At 37.5% G+C, this 19,584-nt stretch overlaps 1 protein-coding gene across 13 annotated transcripts in view; it reads left to right on the forward strand.

Annotated features, from left to right (window-relative positions):
• epb41l2 (erythrocyte membrane protein band 4.1 like 2) overlaps positions 1-19,584 on the forward strand; it is a 78,967-nt gene that overhangs the window by 43,734 nt on the left and 15,649 nt on the right. For 11 of the 13 annotated variants that reach the window (XM_022189143.2, XM_051960561.1, XM_022189141.2 and 8 more), the window contains exons 11-16: positions 1,812-1,964; positions 2,090-2,187; positions 5,808-5,980; positions 8,169-8,245; positions 15,051-15,110; positions 17,675-17,842. In XM_022189143.2, the coding sequence (XP_022044835.2) occupies positions 1,812-1,964; positions 2,090-2,187; positions 5,808-5,980; positions 8,169-8,245; positions 15,051-15,110; positions 17,675-17,842 (729 nt within the window). Of the gene's footprint in view, positions 1-1,811; positions 1,965-2,089; positions 2,188-5,807; positions 5,981-8,168; positions 8,246-9,837; positions 13,901-15,050; positions 15,111-17,674; positions 17,843-19,584 lie in introns of those variants that run through there. The other 2 variants (XM_022189147.2, XM_022189144.2) reach the window with 2 other exon arrangements.

A 19,584-nucleotide genomic window follows, 5' to 3' on the forward strand; every position in this document is an offset into this window, starting at 1 on the left:
TATCAGCAATTTTGTGCCTCCTTCCTTCCTTCCTTCCTTTCCTTGCTTCCTTTCTTTCTTTCTTTCTTTCTTTGCTTCCTTCCTTGCTTCTAAAAGGTGAAGTTTACCTGTTTTTCTGCTAATGTTTTGTAGAGTAACTTTGGTTTTACTGGGCAGATTTATTCATTATGTCAGGACACACAGCATTGTTTAATATCAGGAAATCCGAATTATTTTAATTGCAGACCATGTTAAGATATTAAAAGCTCAGGTTTTAATAATAAAATGAGGAATGACGTTTACCCTCTGACACTGAGGGTGAAATGGATTCATTTCAATGCCATTTCTGTAGCAAAGTGTCAAAGAGATTTAACAAAACTTGCTCTTATGAATGTTGCAAGAGACAGTTTTAACAAATTCTAGTTTGTTTTCAAATTTTTGGAGTCTTTTTGGACAAATTTTGTAAATCAAAATATCAAAGAATTAAGTTAAAAGAAAATCAAAACATTTTTTTTGCTGGTTTGTGTCAGTTTAACTGTCGAACTGCACAGAAGACAGAATTTTGAGTCAGTTTTGTCAAATTTTAAGTCATTTTGGACTTTTTTGTCCATTAAAATATGAAAGAAATTCAACTTTTTTCTTCTGATTTGCATAAATAAAAGAAAATCTGCGTTTTTCTATTTTTCTGGTTTGTGTCATTCTGTCATACTGCACTGAAGACACAATTGAGTCAGTTTTGACGAATTCTAAGTGTTTTTTAACAGCTTGTGTGATTCTGTACATATTTTGTTCATTAAAATGTAACTGAAATACAACTTTTTCTTTGTTCTGGTTTTAGTCATTCTGTGCCATACTGCACAGAAGTATGATGCTGATGCAGAAGTTGATTATAGAAAAAATGATGCTCAACAAAATCCAGATTTAATCTTTAGATTGTGACTCCTGTACTGGATGTAAAATGGATTTGGTTGCAGTTGTTAACAGAGTTCAAATGTGTTTTTCAGGCCTGAAAATGTAACACTTCTGTCTCGTGCACTTATGAAGAAATGAGGCTCAGAAATTATGGAAAAAGGAAATTAAAAACCGCAGAACTCCGATCCACCACTTTGTACTTCAAAGGCCTGGAGCTTGGAAAATACTCAGAGCATTAAAGGAAAATTTTGCATTGCTTCATTAAATATACTAGAGTTATTGTACGTAAAAATCAGATTTTCTTTGGTGATTTTGTATGGAATGAGCCATATGCAGACTCTACTTTGAAGATGAGTCAGTCATTCACACTGGAAAAGTCACTAATTAAACACTATGTGCTTCATTTGATGATACTGTGTTTACATTCACAAATGCAGCCTGTTTTCTGTAACATGTATTCTGTCAGCGTAATCAGCCAAATCGCTAAAACACATCTGCAGTCGAAGCACAAACACGGAGATCAATGTGCAGCTAACAACAAGCCGAGGTCATGCGTGTCCCAGTAAAACTGTCCATTATCAACATATTGCATTCTCCATTAGCCCCACTGATTTTTCCTGTGTTTGATTCACTGCTGTGATCAATACTCCCTCACTGTTACCACATGGCCCTGGCCTTAAAAGCTCTGTCAGTGAGTTAGTCTGCTCGCTAACTGTGTTACTGTCAGCCTGAGTGACAGTGTTGGTGTGTTTGCTAATCGAGTTTCTGTTGACCTTAAGCAGGCTACTTGATAAATCAATTCAGATACAGTATGATCTGATTTGGACCAAATAAGCGGCATGTCAAGATGTTTTACAGGAGCTAATTGATAATTGCCTTATACAAAGTGTTTTATGTGCGTTTTGTCTTGGCTTTGACAGGATTCAGAGGGTGTGGACATCATGCTAGGTGTGTGTGCCAACGGCCTCCTGGTTTACAAAGACAGGCTTCGGATAAACCGCTTCGCTTGGCCCAAAATACTGAAGATTTCATACAAGAGGAACAACTTCTACATTAAGATCAGACCAGGAGAGGTTTGTATACAGAGTCCTACACATAAATATGCAGCACAGTCAATCACTGTCAGCACGCCTCACATACTATACTGTAGATGGTTTGAGAAGCTAATAAATGTTCAAATTGTTCTTGTCTTTGACAGACGGAGCAGTTTGAGAGCACAGTGGGATTCAAACTCCAGAACCATCGATCTGCCAAAAGGCTGTGGAAAGTCTGTGTGGAGAATCACAGTTTCTTCAGGTAAAAATGCACATATGCTCACATTTCATATGTTAAATATGTTCTGACCGCTTCCCTAGAACCTCTTTCTGGCCTGTTTTGGGGGAAGCCCACGGTGGTTACTTCAGAGCGGTTGCTAATTGGTTTAATGCACTCTTATCTGAAAAATAGTTGTTTGTTGCAACCCTGTACCCAAGTGATAAACACAAACCAAACCGTATCCCCTACTTCCTATATCATTAAATCCGCTCTCATCCTTAATGCAGCTGATGCTTTTTCTGCTGTTTCTTGCTCCTGGTCTCATAATTGGTTGGTAAAGCGATGCTAAATATTCTGTCCACTCACGGTCACTGAACTCCATCATGTCGACCTTCTCCCACAGCTGTGAATCTTCATCCTCTGCTGCCTCGACCTTTGTGGTGACAGTTGAGGACGTGTTGAATATTTCTTTTTGACTCTCGTCTCTCATTGCTGGTAGTAAAGTGGATAAACTGAATTTAATAATACTCTCACATCTACCACATTTGTAACAGTCATAGTCCAATTTATTCAGGAAATGCCACTTTAAATTAGCAGTTCCTGTTGTAAACATTATGGACCCCTGCACATACGGTAACCAGTAACCAGATACTGGTTTTTATCACAGAAAAACAGTCTGTACACACGATCAGTGTAAAGAACATGTATTATATGTACAAAAAGCAAGACCGAAAACTGAATGAATGTGGCGGAAATGAACTTTTTAGATACAGAATAACACTAGAGCAGCTTTAGAAGCTGAAGACAAGCAGAGGATGACAAGCTATATTTACACCTGTAATGCCAGATATAGAGAAATAGACCAGACATAGAGACAGAAAACTTTAGAAAAAAAACAAGAACTAGATGTGGAGTGTGTGAAGGTTCATTTTGTTTGGGCCGGTTTTGTGTTTAGTTAAATGTGGTTGCAGTTGTGTGTACAAAGGGGAATGTGTGGGTGGAACTGTATGAACAAAGAGGCAAGAAAATACATGATGCATCTTAAAGAGAAACGGCATTATTGGAGCTAACAGAAGAAACTTCTATTGACGAGTTTGTGTACATCGTAAACAGCATTTGATACTATAAATCACAGAACGCTAATTAATACATTGGAAAGAAATGTCACAAGAGTATAATGTTTGAAGTGCCCAATAAGTTCCTCCCTGATGACATACTTTAATTTAAGCAACATTAGAAATTCTAAATTAAGCTATTGGCTTGTAGCATCATAAATAGTAGAAGTTTTTGAGTTTGATATGTACAGACAAATAGCAGGTAGGATTTGAGAAGTTAAACTTCATCTTACCCATTTTTCAAAATCATTTTAAGTTTTGTTTCTCTTGTTTTTATTTTGTGTGTTTTATTTCCTATTTTTCGTCTTTATCTGAATCTGAAAAAAACTGTATTCCTAAGGGGAAGTAGCTTATTTGCTGCCATTCAAAGAAGAAATAAACAATACAAAAAAAAATATGACTTGATAAACATAAGGAGTAAAATATTTTCTAAAATATAAGCTGGTGTAAAATTCTACATTATCTAAAGGTTATATTTGTGCAGAGAAATAGTTTCTATAGTTACGATACCACGCCTGAAATAAACCCAATAAAACGTCAGAAACAAAAAAACTAAATGTTCCATCACAATAAATTCTTGCAAAAATACTAAAAGTCAAGTCTAATAAGACGACCGCTTGTAAATATAAAGACATGGATTGCAGAGATTTACAGTCTGGACTTTAGAGAACAGAAATGGTTTGTTAGATTACTTTGTGTGATGCTTTATTGGGTTTGACTAAGGGCTCCGTCTCCTGCCAGAAAAGAAGTAAAACCTCATAGCTGTTTGCTCTGATGCCCGAGGCAGCAAATACTGAAAACACACAGACCTGCCAGGTGTGTGTGATTGTTGTGTTTGTGTGCACATCTGTATGAAAGAGGAATGAGCTTTAATATCCTGTTCCGGGAGGACTTTTACCTCCCTCACATGCACATATACAGTGGAGGACGTTTTATTAACCCTTAGTCGTCAAAATAAAAAAGATAAAACTAGTTCCTTAAGGACAAAAATATCCACTTAAAAAATAATCCCAAAAAAACATCATATATCAGTATTATTTTTCACTCTCAATAGCATGTCTCTTTTGATTTTTATAAATCCTCATCGTATTTGCCAAACATTTATTCATTTTTTATGTTTTTTAATCCTTTCACTGTCAGTTTGTTTGCATTGTGTCGTTATTTTTTGTTTGAAAAAAACAGAAAAATTTAAATATTTTCCATGAAGTGAGGACTATATGGAAAATAAAGTTTAATGATTAGTAGCAACATATCTCCAAAAGTACACAGACAAACACACACAAGTTTTCAGTACATAAATACACTCAACACTGTGACACCCCTACCAGCACCCACAAAGCAGTTCGGCTTTTTTCTCCATTGGCCAGCAGCACTTTATAGTATATGAATATAAAAAAAAAAAAAGACACAATCTGGTGGAAAATAGTAAAAATGTCAGTTTTAAATCTGATCATATAGAAAGCATGATTTCTGATGTAATGGCAGAGGGATCAAAAACAGCATCTAGAGTGGGTTTCAATGAGGACATTTTTGTCTTTAAGGTCCTGAATTGAACAATTTTGCATACATTTGTTTTATTCATGTATTATGCAGGCTATGAAAGTAAAATTTTTACATTTCTACCCCAACATACACACCTTTACCTAGTCTACTTAAAACATAAACACTGCCAGAATTATTTCATAATCAAATCTGAAAAAGACACTTGTTCTTGTAAATGCTTCCGATTCGATTTTTGGCGTCTTAACTCGTCCCACCCACTTTAAGAAGACCCTTACAAATTAAACATCAAAACATGTGGTTTGATTGGTAGTAATGTGCTAGGAATTTTGGTGCCGATTTGCCACACACTTTTTGTAAAATTCGTACAACATTTCGTTTTGAAAATCCCCATTGAAATGAATGGGAAGCCAGCCAGCCAGACAGCTGCCAAAACCCAGCCGTCTTTGGAACCCTGTAGCTCTGGCAGATATTACAGTAGAAACTTCATTCTAAGCGTGTCCGGCTCACAGTGCTTTGAATGTTTTTCATTTAGATCCACGATTTGGTATCTTCTAGGGTTTTTCGGCAGTTGCTGTTTAAGTTTTATGGATTTTTTGGAAAATTGAGAATTTTTGTTCAGCGAGATTTTGACCAGAAGAATTTTTTGGAAAAAAGGTTCAAAAATCTCACAATTTTTACTCTACATGAACAATTCACATTTTTCATCAATCATCTCAGAGCTCAGTGTGTGTCGACCAAAACTCTCATTGACTCCCATTATATCAGAACTCTAAAGTTTGGAAAAATCAGAAACGAGGAGTCTCTCTACCCTGCCACCAAATCTGTGTAATATACAGTAAGGACATGAAAATGCATCAGCATGTTCAAGAGAAGATTGGACTTCAGATGGTGACTTTTTAAAATATGACTTAGTTTTTGAGCTGTGGCTGTTTTTTCGAGTTTCTAATCCTTACTCTGCTCCTCTCTCTGCACCCAAACTCGTCTTTTCTCGGTTTTGTCGTTGCAAAAGTAAAATTCCTCTCCACCTCCACCTTTTGCTGGCAGGTTAAACGCACCAGAACCTCCCACCAAGGCCCGCTTCTTGACTCTGGGCTCCAAGTTCCGCTACAGTGGACGCACTCAGGCCCAGACCCGCCTGGCCAGCTCCCTCATCGACCGGCCGGCGCCCAACTTCGAACGCACCTCGTCGAAACGCATCAGCCGCAGTTTGGACGGAGGTAAAAACTCACGCACAGCTCGGTGCAGTTCATATTTAATGAGCAGATGGAATGGAAGGAATGGAAGGAGTGGAGGGGAGATGGGAGCCGGCTCGTGGATTTAGCGATGGGTTGTGTTTGTGCGCATGTAAAACGCTCAGATACAGGAAATAGCTGCAGCATATGTTTCCCGTCACACAGCGAGAGGCAGACGGGAGAAAGGAGGAGATGAAAAGAGGTGAATCCAAAAGAAAGCATGAAGAAATACGACATGGAGATGCAGCAAACGGCTTCAGCAACAATCACATGTCATGAAAGAGAAAATATGGGCCATAAAGTTCAATAAATTTAGCAAAATATAGCACATATGCACTGCTTTCTGACTTAAAAATAACGGCATAAACCAACATGTTGCTGTGTTGGAAATATTTGTTTGAAAAATTAATGTGGTTACTTGCAGCAGAATACAATAGATAAAGTAAGGAAACATGAGCACAGAATAACAAAACTGGAAGATGAAAAGAAGCCTGTATTTGATGTTTTTAAAATGCATCCTTTAGTGGAATGAAAAGCGTCTCATACAGCATTTATGCTATCATGTCCATTAATTCTTTATATGTAGAATAGCTGGTACTATTCTTAAAATGAGGATACAGTGATATAATGTAGAAATACAACCAGGACAAATGTTTTCTTTATTTCTATAGATCCACGGCTCAAGAAATTTTGGCAAAATATGTATTTGTATTGTCTTTGGAAAACCGTTCACGCCGTTTTTTTGTGGTTTTCCGGATTTGGTTCCCACATCATGCAGCTGTGCACCTCTGCTTCATGTGTTTATGTGTGTGTCAGGTTCTTTACTGTGTTATTCTGCCCCCTGCTGGACGTGTTGTTCAACTGCAAGACGTCTGTGATAAGACGTTACATGCTCAAACTTACTGCTATCAACAGTACAATGCAAAGTGACTGAAAAATAACAAGACACGATCAAAAAAATCTTAAAGCAGTCATAAATAATGAGGAATAAGATTTTTGCTGTCTCAAATGAACTGTTTTTACTACACTACACTTCATATTTTTCATTCATTTACATGTTTTGCAATTAAAGCCAAATTGCAGTGTGAAAAAGTTGAAATGACAAGAAAAACATGAACATTTCTGTCTTTTTTTGCATGAAGTAGAATTTAAAATCACTTTAAATTATTTCAGAGAGAATCATTTCAGCATAATTTAGAGATCTTTTTTTTTTTTTTTTTACATCTGCGCTTTGGCTGTAACCAGTGGCCTTTAAGATGTGAACTTTCTTGATTACTGGTATGACTGCCCTGAACACAGAGTTTTCTAGTCAACTAGTTGTTGTTATTTTGTGCCATTAGTCAGGTAGTTGTCCTCGATTTATGATATTAATTTTATCATCTACATATATACAGTCACATTTCAGTTCCTGTTTGGGCTGATTGATTCAGGCAAAATATTTAACTACGTGCTTTTCTAGCAGACCTTAGGATTTCCTGTACACTTTAAAGTCAAGTTTCAGTTCAGTATTTATGGTGTAATAGATTAAGGAAATATGATGAAATTACCATCAAAGTAATATAATTTTATCTATTATAATTGAGGAAATGATCGTCTATTTTATAATGGAAGGGTAAAAACTTACAGATATAAATGAAATCCATAATGTATTTATTGCATTTTTAGCACAGAACATAGAAGAGTAATCAGAAAAGATGTGAATGTTTAGTTAAATAAATTAAGTAACAGTAATAATAAAATAAAACCTTTTCAGTAAGATAAAGGTTTCTACAGTAATTTCTGACATTGAAACTGATCATTCATGTTCTGGATCATCATTTTAATATTGCAAATTCTGCAAACAAGTTGAATATATTATTTAGGATAAAACAGAAATCTGCCCTGAATACGACACATTGCGTTAAATATATTGTAGATGGCAGCCTTTGCAATTTGTTAAATGCATTGTTTAAACTTGTCATTTTAATTTGAAGTCGATTAACTGTTTACCCTACTTCCTGCACCAACCGACCAATCAAAACTTGATCGGCTTCAACCGCCCTCATTGATCAAGTAGTACCATTTATATTTCTGCAGAATAATAAAGCAGTGGTCATTAACTTGTCTCGGAAAGCAAAGTTGCTGTTAGGGGAAAAAGCAGATGATGTTTTCTGTTTTTTTTGTCCCTCCTCAGCTCCTGTAATCAGCATCACTGAGGCCACAGCTGAGAACGGACGGGAGCCACATCTGGAGCTTCAGTCAGACTCAAAGGTGTGTATTAAATAAAATGCACTATAGGTGGTGATAAAAACAAAACTAAGAAAAGCTGTAAAATCAGATTTTTTTTTGTGTGATTATATTGTTTGAATCCATTTTGTCCCACAGGAACTGTTTGTGTGTCTCAAATATAAAGGTTCAGTACGCATGGAAAGATGAGGTTTTCAGTCAGTCGCTGGTCGTTTGCATGCGTTCTTGTATTTTTGTGCGACATTTAACATTCGTGTTTATTTTTCATGGTTTGATAACTTGTAAAACTGATAATATGTGGTGTAAAGATGATGGTCTATGTGGGGAGAGTCTCATTTATTATGTATTTTTAGAGTTTACAGTTTATCTGAGGATGAAACTGTGAACTAAGTTTGATGTTTGATGCCCAGGAAGCAACAGAGTTAATCAAAGTCCAGATAGCTGTAGGGTTTTCTGCAAAATTCTACCAGTTTGTCTCAGTACTTTCCCTTAAATGATGACTTTGGCCATGAATACTATTTGGACTATTAGGAGGCTTTAGTCTGTTTACTACAGAGTCTTAAAAGTTGTAAACAGTATGCTAATGTAATTTCTATTTTTACAGGACAACTTAAATACTCAACTTCATCTCATTCAGTGGCAGGAGGCAGCTACTCTTTTGTGCGCGTACAAAATAGTTCAGTTTATTTTAGCCTGCTGTATTTCCCATTAATGACTATTGTGGCTCTGGATGTGTTGCTAACTTTTTCACTCTTCGCTTCTGTTGAAGAGATTTAGGGAAACTGGGTTTAGCAGGTTGTAAACACCATGAGCTACATGCAGCTTTTTCAAAAGGTAGCTGATAATTGAATAAATCGTTTCACACTTTTTCCAGTCTGAATGGAAGAAATACGGACTTTAATCACCTGGAACACCTACAGCAGAAGTAGTGTTATGATGAAATTAGCATGACTTCCAGAGACACAACAGACACATTTATAGGAAACACAGCAGGTTGAAATGTATATTTTAACTGTGTGAATATATGTGCAAATAAGAAACCAACAATATGGATGAAGAAATTTTCACATTTTTGTTTATTTCTTTCATGGTTTTCTTTGAGAATATAACTATTATAAGTTGCCAAATAATCGCTCTACATCCTCCAACGTGGACAAAGCCCACAACTAAACCAAGTCCATTAAACACGAGTTTATTCAGATTATTTCTATGCATGCTTCCTGCTCAACCTCCCTCTCCTCACTGCCTCCTTCCTCCTCCTAACACTCATCCCAGCTCCTTGGATTTGACCTCCTGTCGGTGGCGTCGACACTGTTTCTGCGAACTCCTCTTGCCTACTGTTCTCTGCACTGATCTCTGCCCTGCTATGTTCACTTTGAGCTGTGGTGTTGTTCACTGACTAATGTCTCTTTCCCTTTCTCTTTTTTCCTTCACACACTTCCCCCCTCCTCTTGATTTATTTTTCTCACATCCCTCGTGCATGCTCCCACTTTTTGTTGGAATAATTCTTGCTGCACATGATGTCTGTTTGTTTTAATCATGGCTTCACTTTTGCATGCTCGCTGGTTTTCTCTTTTTCTCCTCCATCGTGTTGCATCCTCCTCTTTCCTCACCAGTCGATCTTCATGTTTCCTCTCTCCTTCTCCTCCTCATCCTCGCTCTCGTCCATCCCGCCTTCCCTCGACTCGATCTCCGAGCTCGACCACGGCCTCTCAGACATCTCTGAAGACGACGACGGCCGAACCGAGGACACCACACACACTCTGTGGACCCTCCCCTCCAACACTATCTCATTTTTCTCTGATCAGCAGCTGGCTGATCTGGAACACCTCGCCCACAACCCTCCACCTTCCTCTTGCTCAGCTGCTACCTCTAATTCAGAGCTTTTAAACCTCGAGGAAGGCTGCCGAGCTGAAACCAGAGCAGCAGCAGCTCAACTCTCAAACTGGCGCAGCTGGTTTTGTCCAAAGGGCGTCGCTAAATACGTCTCTTTCATTTTGTGTTTTCTCTCCATATCTGGAAAGAAAAATTGTCCCACAAAGATGTTTTCGGGACTCACAAAGAAGCTGCACTTCATTACTCCGGCGCTGCTCCAACTTATGTCCGAATCAGTTGCGAAACTTAAGATTTTCACCATCAGTGCCCCTAAATTCATCACCATGTCCAAATTGCGTGACTTTTTCAATGATTTGGCGTTTAAATTGACTAATTTTATGACATTTTTGACCCGATATCTTCCTCCAAAGTTCATAAATATGATCGCTGCCTTTTCTGCGCATCCAGCTCGTTTCCCTGCCATGTTGTCTTTAAACTATCCCGCCGTCGCTGCCTCTTTTTCCAACCTCTCCTCTCTTTCTCTCCCGCCTCTCGCCGCCTTTTCTCGCTCTAACCTCACCGCCTCGGTGCATCGCTACCTCCTGAATCCGTCCCCTCTCTTCCTGCCCTGCCTCTTGGTCGTCTTTCTGCTCGTCGTGATGCTGACTGCGAGCCAGTCTTTGGTCCTCGCCCTGATTTTAGCCACGCCCCTCGGCCTCACGCTCTGCTACTTGGAGAACGTCGTGTCCAACCAGAGAAAAAACGTCCTGCCGATGTTCATCAACGAGCCGAGCGATCGATCCGACAATCAGCTCAGCTCTCCACTCACGCCGACTCACACGCCTCCTCGAATCAGGCATCACAATCACACAGCCGCCACCTGGACGCAAGAGATGTGCGATCCCGCCGCGTAGAAACACAATCCACATTTCCCATCATCCCTCCTTCTGTTTGCCCCGTGTGAATGTATTTATTGTGTGTATGTGGATGCCACCAGCACTTCCTCCACCTCCAACCCCACTGTGCTGTTTATAAAGAGCAGAGAGTAGAATAAATAGGATTAAACAAGCTGACAGGAGCGTTAAACAGGATAAATAAAATAGATCAACTCATTATTATATTGTTAATATAGAGACAGAGTAGGTATATTAAGAGTTTTACATACTGTACAAAGACTGTGAGGCAAGGAGAGTTTGCAAATAGCAAAATTGATGTACAAAGGTGAGATATAATGTAGAGTTGGTGTTGCAGATGTCGTTAGTTAGTCTCCTCTGTGTGGTTGCTGTGTGTAATATCCAACTGGTTGTTGGTCATGCGATGCCAGCTTATGTTACTCTGCAACTTTGTGTCATGGATTTTCTTGAAGTTATATGTGAAAATGTCCGTTAAGTTCATGGGATCTTGCAAAATCTGAAAGCTAAATACTTTTTCAGGTTTGGCCTGTCAGTTGTGTATTTTTGTGCCAGATCAAGTTGAAATTTGCGCAGAACATCCACAAAACCTTAAACTACAGTTTCAGGTTTATCACAAATGCGATCATTCTTCTTCAGGTCATATTTGGTAGCAGTTAATATTCAGTACATTTATAAAAGAAATTAAAATCATGTAATATCTTTTTTAAGCAAGCAAAAAAATCCTATTATTCATAAAAATCTGAGGATAATTTCCATTTAACAGCAATGAATAACTTCCTACTTGAACAAATAATCTCCACTAATTTTGATTTTTTTTTTGCCACCAAATGTTGATTCTTGACAGAGTTCTTTCATATCAAGCATAGCATTTAGAACTGATGGCCACATATTTTGTAAATTCAGTGTAGGAACTTACTTCTTCAGGTGGTATAATCTTCCAAGAATGATTATTTTAGTAGTTCTTGAAACTTTGTGGATGGCAAACTGCACTTTTTATTTGCAGATGCATTAGAAAATTGGAATTGTTACCTTACGGCTTAATCAAATGTTTTTATCACTGGCTGTAATGTTGCCCTCAGTGGTTTTATTTTTTATGTATGTATTTGTACTTTGTCAGACACATTATCATGAACTCCACTTTAACACATTTTTTACTTTTCAGTTTTAGTTGATGTTGTTAATGTTGCAAGTGTCAGAGTGCTTGTTTAGAAATGATATAAAGTAATGGAGTAACAGATATCTGTACTAATTATTAACTCCCGTCCTCATCATATTAAAATACAAAATATCCAATATAATTCCACCAAATATAGAGTAGAATCATCACCTGTTCTGTAACAGAAGCGGACTGTATAGACGCTTATGGTTTTGTGGATGTTTAGCACAAATTTTAACCCAATTCAGTACAACTAAAACGGAGTGCAATTTTAGGATTTTGTTTGAACTTTATAGAAGCTTTCATGAGCAGCAGGAGTTAGTTTAGTTGGCATATGAAAACATGAAATCTACATATAAAGGGTTGCACTGAATGATTATTTAGATGTTAGAGTTGTATATTTATCAGATCATACAATTCTCCCCTCAGACTTATAGCACTTAGAACCTATTGTGTTTGTATATAACCGCTAATGAATGTTAGGAGTAAACAGTGTTACACTCTCCCTGATCCCTGAGGTTCTGTCCTCGTCTCTTAGAGTTGTTTTAAATGCAGGTTTTGTGGAGCCGTTTGAATGAAGTTGCAAAGAACGGATCTGTAAACAAAAGACAGGCTGAACAGAATACTGGTGTACTGATAAAGTAGCTAAATACTTGTGTACTTATGGAAAACTGGTCCCAGGTGGAGTCATCTGTAGAATCAAGCCCTCTTGTTTTGATAAAACCCCCCAAAGTTGTGGTAATTGTTAGGGAGTCCATCGATGTGTTTTGGAGATTTTTTTGATTCGGTGATGCTTGATCGACCGTCCCATCAGTTTACTGTCTGAACTCCAAACGGCAGATTCTGGGTGTGTGGTGTTTTTTTGTTTGTTTTTTTCACATTTTTCCTCACTATGGGCTCAGTTTTCACTGCAATATAAAGTTCTGCACCACACAAGTGCCCAAAGCTGTTACCAGTACTGGAAAAAAAAACATTAGTGCTCTGGACTTTATAGACATTTTAGAATTTTTATTTTTACAACTTCTAAAAATTAGCTCTAGAAAGATATTTCACCATGCTCAATGTATCTTCCAGCAGCTTGCTCCTTGGGTTGCTGTTTTTGAGCCATGCTGCATTTTAGCTTAGTTTTGGTGATTTTATTTTATTTTTTAAATGATACACATAGTCATTTGAGTTTGATTAAATATTGCAATTCTGAGCTTAGACACATGCACATAATTATTTCAGACTGTCAGAAAGCTGAAAATCTGAAATCTCTTTTGTTTTTACAGGGTTTGTTAGATAAATGGTTGAATTTTGTTTTTGTATTTTTAAAACAAAAAATGTTTAAAACTGCTGGAGTGTTTTGGGGTTCAAACAGTTCAACTATCACAATACAGGTCTTAGAAAAATATGGTGGATCCAATAAGTGGTAGACTCCTAACAACAACATATAGTTGTAAAAACGTTTCTGACTCCTCAGCTTAGTGCAGTTAGAAAGATCTGCCATTTTCCAGAAAGAAATTCTGTAAATAGAAAGTGTTTAGGAAAAATCTAAATGCATTTGTCGTGTGTCTTGGAAATTTTCTGTGAAACAAGCTGTAAATGTTAGTTTTAACACAGAATAAGTGCAGTTGGTAGCAGCTGCTGTCTCCGTTTATCAACCGTCTGAGACTCCTTTGGTGCAAAGGTCACATGACCTGCAGCCTCGCCTGTTGCCGGGAGCGACAGAGCCACTTTTCCCATCATCCATTTCACTCTTTTTCTTTCTTCGTGCCCCTTATTCCCCTCCTTCATTTTGACTCCCATCACCATGACTACGACACTGAAGGTTAAGGAGGCGGACTTAAGCCCCGGCGATGCGGACGCCATCCCCTCCCAGGTCTGTAAGGCCTGATTTTACCCAGCATGCTTTGCAAACAGGAATAAACATGACATAAAAACTAGCGTAGAAATGGTTTTGAATATTTTAACGGTGCAGCCGAGCCGAGCGGTGAACCTAACCTGTCCTTTTTTCCCCTGACTTCACCCTCCGACAGTCACCTGGATGCAGTGAGCTTCCTCAGGTTCATACACTGTTATCGATTATTGGATGTGTATTGGTCTGTCAATCATTTTGATGGTGTGGTTTGTTGGTTTGGTTCTTCTGCGGTGAAACTGCCTTGACGCGATGATACGGAGTCAGTTTTGGAGGTTTTTATCGAATAAAGGCCCAATCTGGAATTTTTATACCCCCAAAAGCTTTATTTACACTTTCAACCAGGCGTAGATTTATTGGTAATAACATCTTTGAATTGCAGATTGGGCCTGACTGTAAAAAAACTGACCCTGAATGGGCTTTTTCACCAGCTGGTTTCACTTTCAGATGCTCTGCTGTGGCTTCACGGTTTCAGTTTGGTTTCTGGTTCTTCCATTATTTACTTTGGGCTGTGCTGTTTTGGGTTTGTTGGTTTGTGGAATTGTCATTTGGTGTTGTGATATTTTGAATGCTTTGGGTTGTGCATGGGTTACAAGCACCATTACATTAATGCCAAAATGTTTATTTGTGCTTCACCACACTTTGGATGATTTTGTTGCCATCACATGAATTTGTTTGCATTTTTTTTCCTTTTTATTTATTTTTATTATTTTACAAATTTATTTCAGTTTTTATTTTAATTTTAGACATTTATTTTTAGTTTTATATGCCTTTTATTTACTATGTGATTTTAATATTTTAATTTAAGTAATATTTGTGTATTTTATAGTTTGATTTTTACATTTTTATTTGTGCTTCTATTTTTTTCAAACTAATTTTTATTTATTTTTATTGCTTTGTATTGTTTTTATTATGTGATTTTCATAGTTTTGTTGTATTGAATATTTCTGTTTTATTTTCATAATTTTTAAATTATTTTATTAATTATTTTTTAAATTAATTTTTATTTATTTTTATTAATTTTCCTCATGTATGTCTGCCTTCCAGAGTCCATTGAGAGTGCATGGGGACAATATTTATGTGAGGCACAGTAATTTAATGTTGGAGGTTGGTACTGGCGTCGTCTGATGGCCGAGAATTAAGAACTACATGTTTCTGTGTACTCTGACGCCATCAGAACTACGAGTTCCTCTGAACCAGACTGCTGCCCTCTCGCACTCTCAGGCTCTGTGTGCATGTCTGCCATGTTTGTTCATCACTCAGTTCCAGCTGTTTCCAGATTTTCAGTGATTCTTGCGTTTTATTGTGTGAAGAGCGCCGATCGTCCTGATTCACCTGGACAGCTATTAGAACAGCCGGGAGAGGAAATTTAACTGGAATGTAGACATGAAATCCAAAACCAATGTCATTTATAGCTGCAGAAATAACATTTTGACATGAACAGTCGGTCTAAGAAGCTGTGGATAGAATAAAATTTAGAATTGGAAAGCAAAAATTTTAGCTTGTTGTGTTGATTTCATGACCTTTAAAACTTGAATAAACCCAACCACTTTACCCGACTCAGAGGTGGAAAATAACTAAGTGTAATTACTTAAATACTGTACTTAAGTCTTATTTTTATTCACTTGTACTTTATTTTTTCCCTATCTTATATTTCCACTCCACAGTATTTCCAGAGGCAAATATTAGACCTGCAGCAGTCTTTGGGGGGAAAAAACTTCCTGACAGATAGAAATGAGGTTACAGAGTCACAATCCTCAGAAAGAATTCTGAAGGGAACTGAGATGTTTTCAGTTTAAACTTCATGAAATTCAAACTATTTATGCAGTGTGTATCAGTACAGTCGAGTCTTGCTCCTCCAGACCATTTCCCAGGCCGAGCGTTCTCAATGGCTGCTCTGTGATCAGGACCGGTGGTGCGTCAGCGTGACTTTAATGCATGCTCTGTGCACGTTGAACTCTGTTTTTTTTTTTTTTTTTTTTTTTTTCCTCGTTGTGTTTTCCAACCCTTGATCGGTGAAAGAGTTTGATTTTTGCCAGGCGTCTAACCCGACTAACCCTGCCTCCCTAACCGCCACCAGGAGCTCACTTCCTGCTCTCTGGTGATTGGCTGCCAGCGTTGAGTGACGTGTGGTTTGATAACGTACTAAAACAACAACAACAACAACAACAGCTGTTTGTGCAGCGTGGGGCTGATGGTGATCCAATGTGTGCTGGACTTTTTCACAGAAGTTGGCGTTAGAAGACAAAAAACAACAGAATAAGTATGTTTTAGGAGATTAAGCCTCTTTTAGCCCTCTGACCTCCAACTCCTAAGTCATTATTCTTCACTGTGGCTCATTTTTTACTGCAATATAAAGTCCTGCACCTCCATAGAAATAGAACAACTATGATTATAAGTAACTCAGAAATGTCGTCTGTGCAGAACGACAGAGTTATAAAGCCATAGATCATACAAGAGGTAAAAACAAAAGTGGAATTTCTTGGAATAAATGTGCACAATATTTTTCCAAGTGACCACAGGGGGTAATTTTGGGGCAAAAACTATCTATATATCTATTAATATCCTATAAATATTCAATTAATTACGTTCTTACAGCCTTCTACAGCTATTTTCCCACAATTCTACACATCAACTCTAGAAATATATTTTATAAAATGTTTCTCTCTTGTTTGTTTTTCTTTCATTTTTTGCTGGATCTGGTGCAAATGTTTTATTTTTGGCAAATTATTGAAATGATTTTGATGAAATATAATTACAAGCCTAAATTTGGTTAATTATACAGATAGATGCGTTCAAGGACCATCAGAAAGCTGAATATCCTGCATGTTTCTCTATTTATTTCTAGTTTCTGTTTAATAAATAGATATATAATAAATATAATAAAAATAATAATAATAACATGCCTTTGGAACGAACCAGCTGGTTTTGGGATTCAGAGGATTAAAATGCGTAACCAATTGGACGATTTGTGATTCAATTTAAATACTTCATCTGTAATATTATACCTACATGTACAATTTCTGTCTTTGTTTAGGACGTGTGTTTGAGAATGAAACATGATAAAGAACAGATGGAGGTAAAATGGAGAGATGAACATCATTAGCTGTGAAAAAGGCGGCAAGACCAACAAAATAATAAGTTTTAATGAAAAAGTGAACAAAACAGACACAACTGTCCCTATCAGCTCCACGTTCTGCAGGTTCTGGCCTGATTTTAAGGAAAAGCTCCTCGACTAGATGGAGGTCTGAGTTTCACTGCAGCCTGCTTCCACACACAACACACAAATTATGAAGTAAAACACAAGATTTTATTCCAAACTCCTTTAAAAAGGCTCCAGTGAGGTTCGGCGTCCATCTTGTTTCCCTCCAGATTGACAGACTAATGTTCCCAAATTTTTTCCTTTCCCATCCCTCTCTCCCTTTATCCTTCCCTTCTCTCCTTCTTATTCCATTTCCTTCATTTTTTTATTTTCCCATTACATTTGTCATCTCTTCCCCATAAAAAAACCTTCTTTACTGTTCCTTTTTCACCTTTCTTCCTCATCTTTCTCCTCTTCATTCCTTATTTTCATCCCTATCGCCTCTACTCCTCTCATTTACCCTCCATCCATCCTGTCCCCTCTTTTTTTCCCCTCCCCCTTCTCCTCTCCCCTCCATTGGACCCATTAGGACCATGATAAGACCCAGGAGGAGGTTCTGAAACACCAAGCTAGCATTAGCCAGCTAAAACGCTCCTTTATGGAGGCGCCTCCTCCTTCTCCTCCTCAGCCCAACCAGTGGGAGAAACGTCTCACCTCCTCTCCTGCCACATCGATACGTATTCAGCAGCAACAAGTGGTACGTCTGTCCGGATCTGTTTGTCCCGCCGAGAAACAAATGTGTGAAAATCACATTTTGCAGACGGCTGCAGTGTTTCCAAACTGTATTGTTATTGGCTGCAAAGAAACAAAAATGGGGGTTTTGCAGCAAGAAGAAAGACGTCATCGTGTGTGTGTGTTTTATTGGCTTTCCTCCTCGATCTGTTTCCTTATTATCTCTTTAAATTCGTGATTATTTCTTGGAAATTGTTCCAACCTTTTCCTACTTTTTTAAGTTTTCTTTCTCATACTCTTAAGTAGAAGTTTTCTTCTGCTTTCGTCGTGTTGGGTTTTCTAAAGTGGGCTCTTGTGTCTGAATTCTACAGCCACACGTGGTTTCAGCTGGACAAATATTGCATCTTAGTTTTTAGAGCATGTCTGTTTTTTTATTCTGCTCATCTCCGCTCGCTGCTAAGTGTCCGCTTTAGTTTCTGTCAGTGCAACTTTGCTTTTCAAGAGCTGTAGTGAAGCAAAGCAAATCCTGGTTGGCTAAAATCATAGCTACTCTTAAACCAATTAATGGGTTTCATGAAGAAAAACAAAAATACGTACGTATTTTATCTGTACATGCTGTCTTTTATTTGCTTAAATTAGTACTAAATGTAAAAACTGATGTTTGCAGCACATTAAATCATCTGAACCTCATTATTTTCTGTTGAAACGATAGGAACTCAACTATTTCTTTAATGCAATTTAAGAGAGGACCAATGTCCTGCACGTTTTAAGACATGTAAGAACACAAATATGTGCAAAAAAGAGCCAGAAAACAAGATAAAACATATTCGACAAATATTCATTGAAATAAAATAAAAATATAAAAATCACGCAATGAATAAAAAACATCAAACTAATAAAATTGGAAAAAGAAAATTTGTTAAAAATAAAAATCAATTCCACACAGAGATTAGCTTATATAAATGTAAAAAAATCAAACAGAATAATATTAAATAAAATTGTAAAATACCAAACAAATAAATACTACAAAAAACCTAACATGTTGGTTGTTGAGTTGTGATTTAACAACTGCTGTTTATTAAGTTTAAAACTCCACTTTTTGGCCATTTGTCTAAAGGAAATGCAGCCACACTGACATTTTCTTTGACATTTTGTTCATTAGTTTTAAGCCGAGTAAAAGCTCAGGAACTAAATCTCACAGTTTCAATGAGTTTGGACCAGTTTAAAGTAGCCAAAAATAGTGGATTAATTCTGAAAGGCTGTTGATTTAGAGCCTTTCTCCTAATAAAAATAGCACCAAAAATTGTCAACCAATAAGAATTTGGTCTGATGAGAACATATCGACCACCCATTTGCCCTGGAGTCTACAGCTCTGGACTTTATATTATTTATTTGTGTTCTATTTCTCTATATGTGTAGCCTAGCTGCGCTAGACAACCCACGGCCACAAATTTAATTCTCTGCCAGGGTGGGTCTCATTACCCTCAGTAAGCCTCGAGGTTGGATGCTCCTAAAACTGGCCGACGAATCACCATGAAGTGTAGAGTCAGAAGGCGGGCGGAACTAAGTGATGACAGAGGCGCGACGATTCTGACAGAAACAACCATAGAAACAAGGACTGACAAGAAGATGGCTGCGCACAATGAACAGTTATCTTTCGACTCGACTTTGGCCACAGCCCTTAAAGATTTGAAGCTAAAATTCAACTTGAAAAATAAACAAAGGATAAGATAAGAAAGACAAATAAGGCTTCACCGAACTCCTGCA

The sequence above is a fragment of the Acanthochromis polyacanthus genome, chromosome 16 (genome assembly GCF_021347895.1).
Source record: "Acanthochromis polyacanthus isolate Apoly-LR-REF ecotype Palm Island chromosome 16, KAUST_Apoly_ChrSc, whole genome shotgun sequence".
Classification (NCBI taxonomy): domain Eukaryota; kingdom Metazoa; phylum Chordata; class Actinopteri; family Pomacentridae; genus Acanthochromis; species Acanthochromis polyacanthus.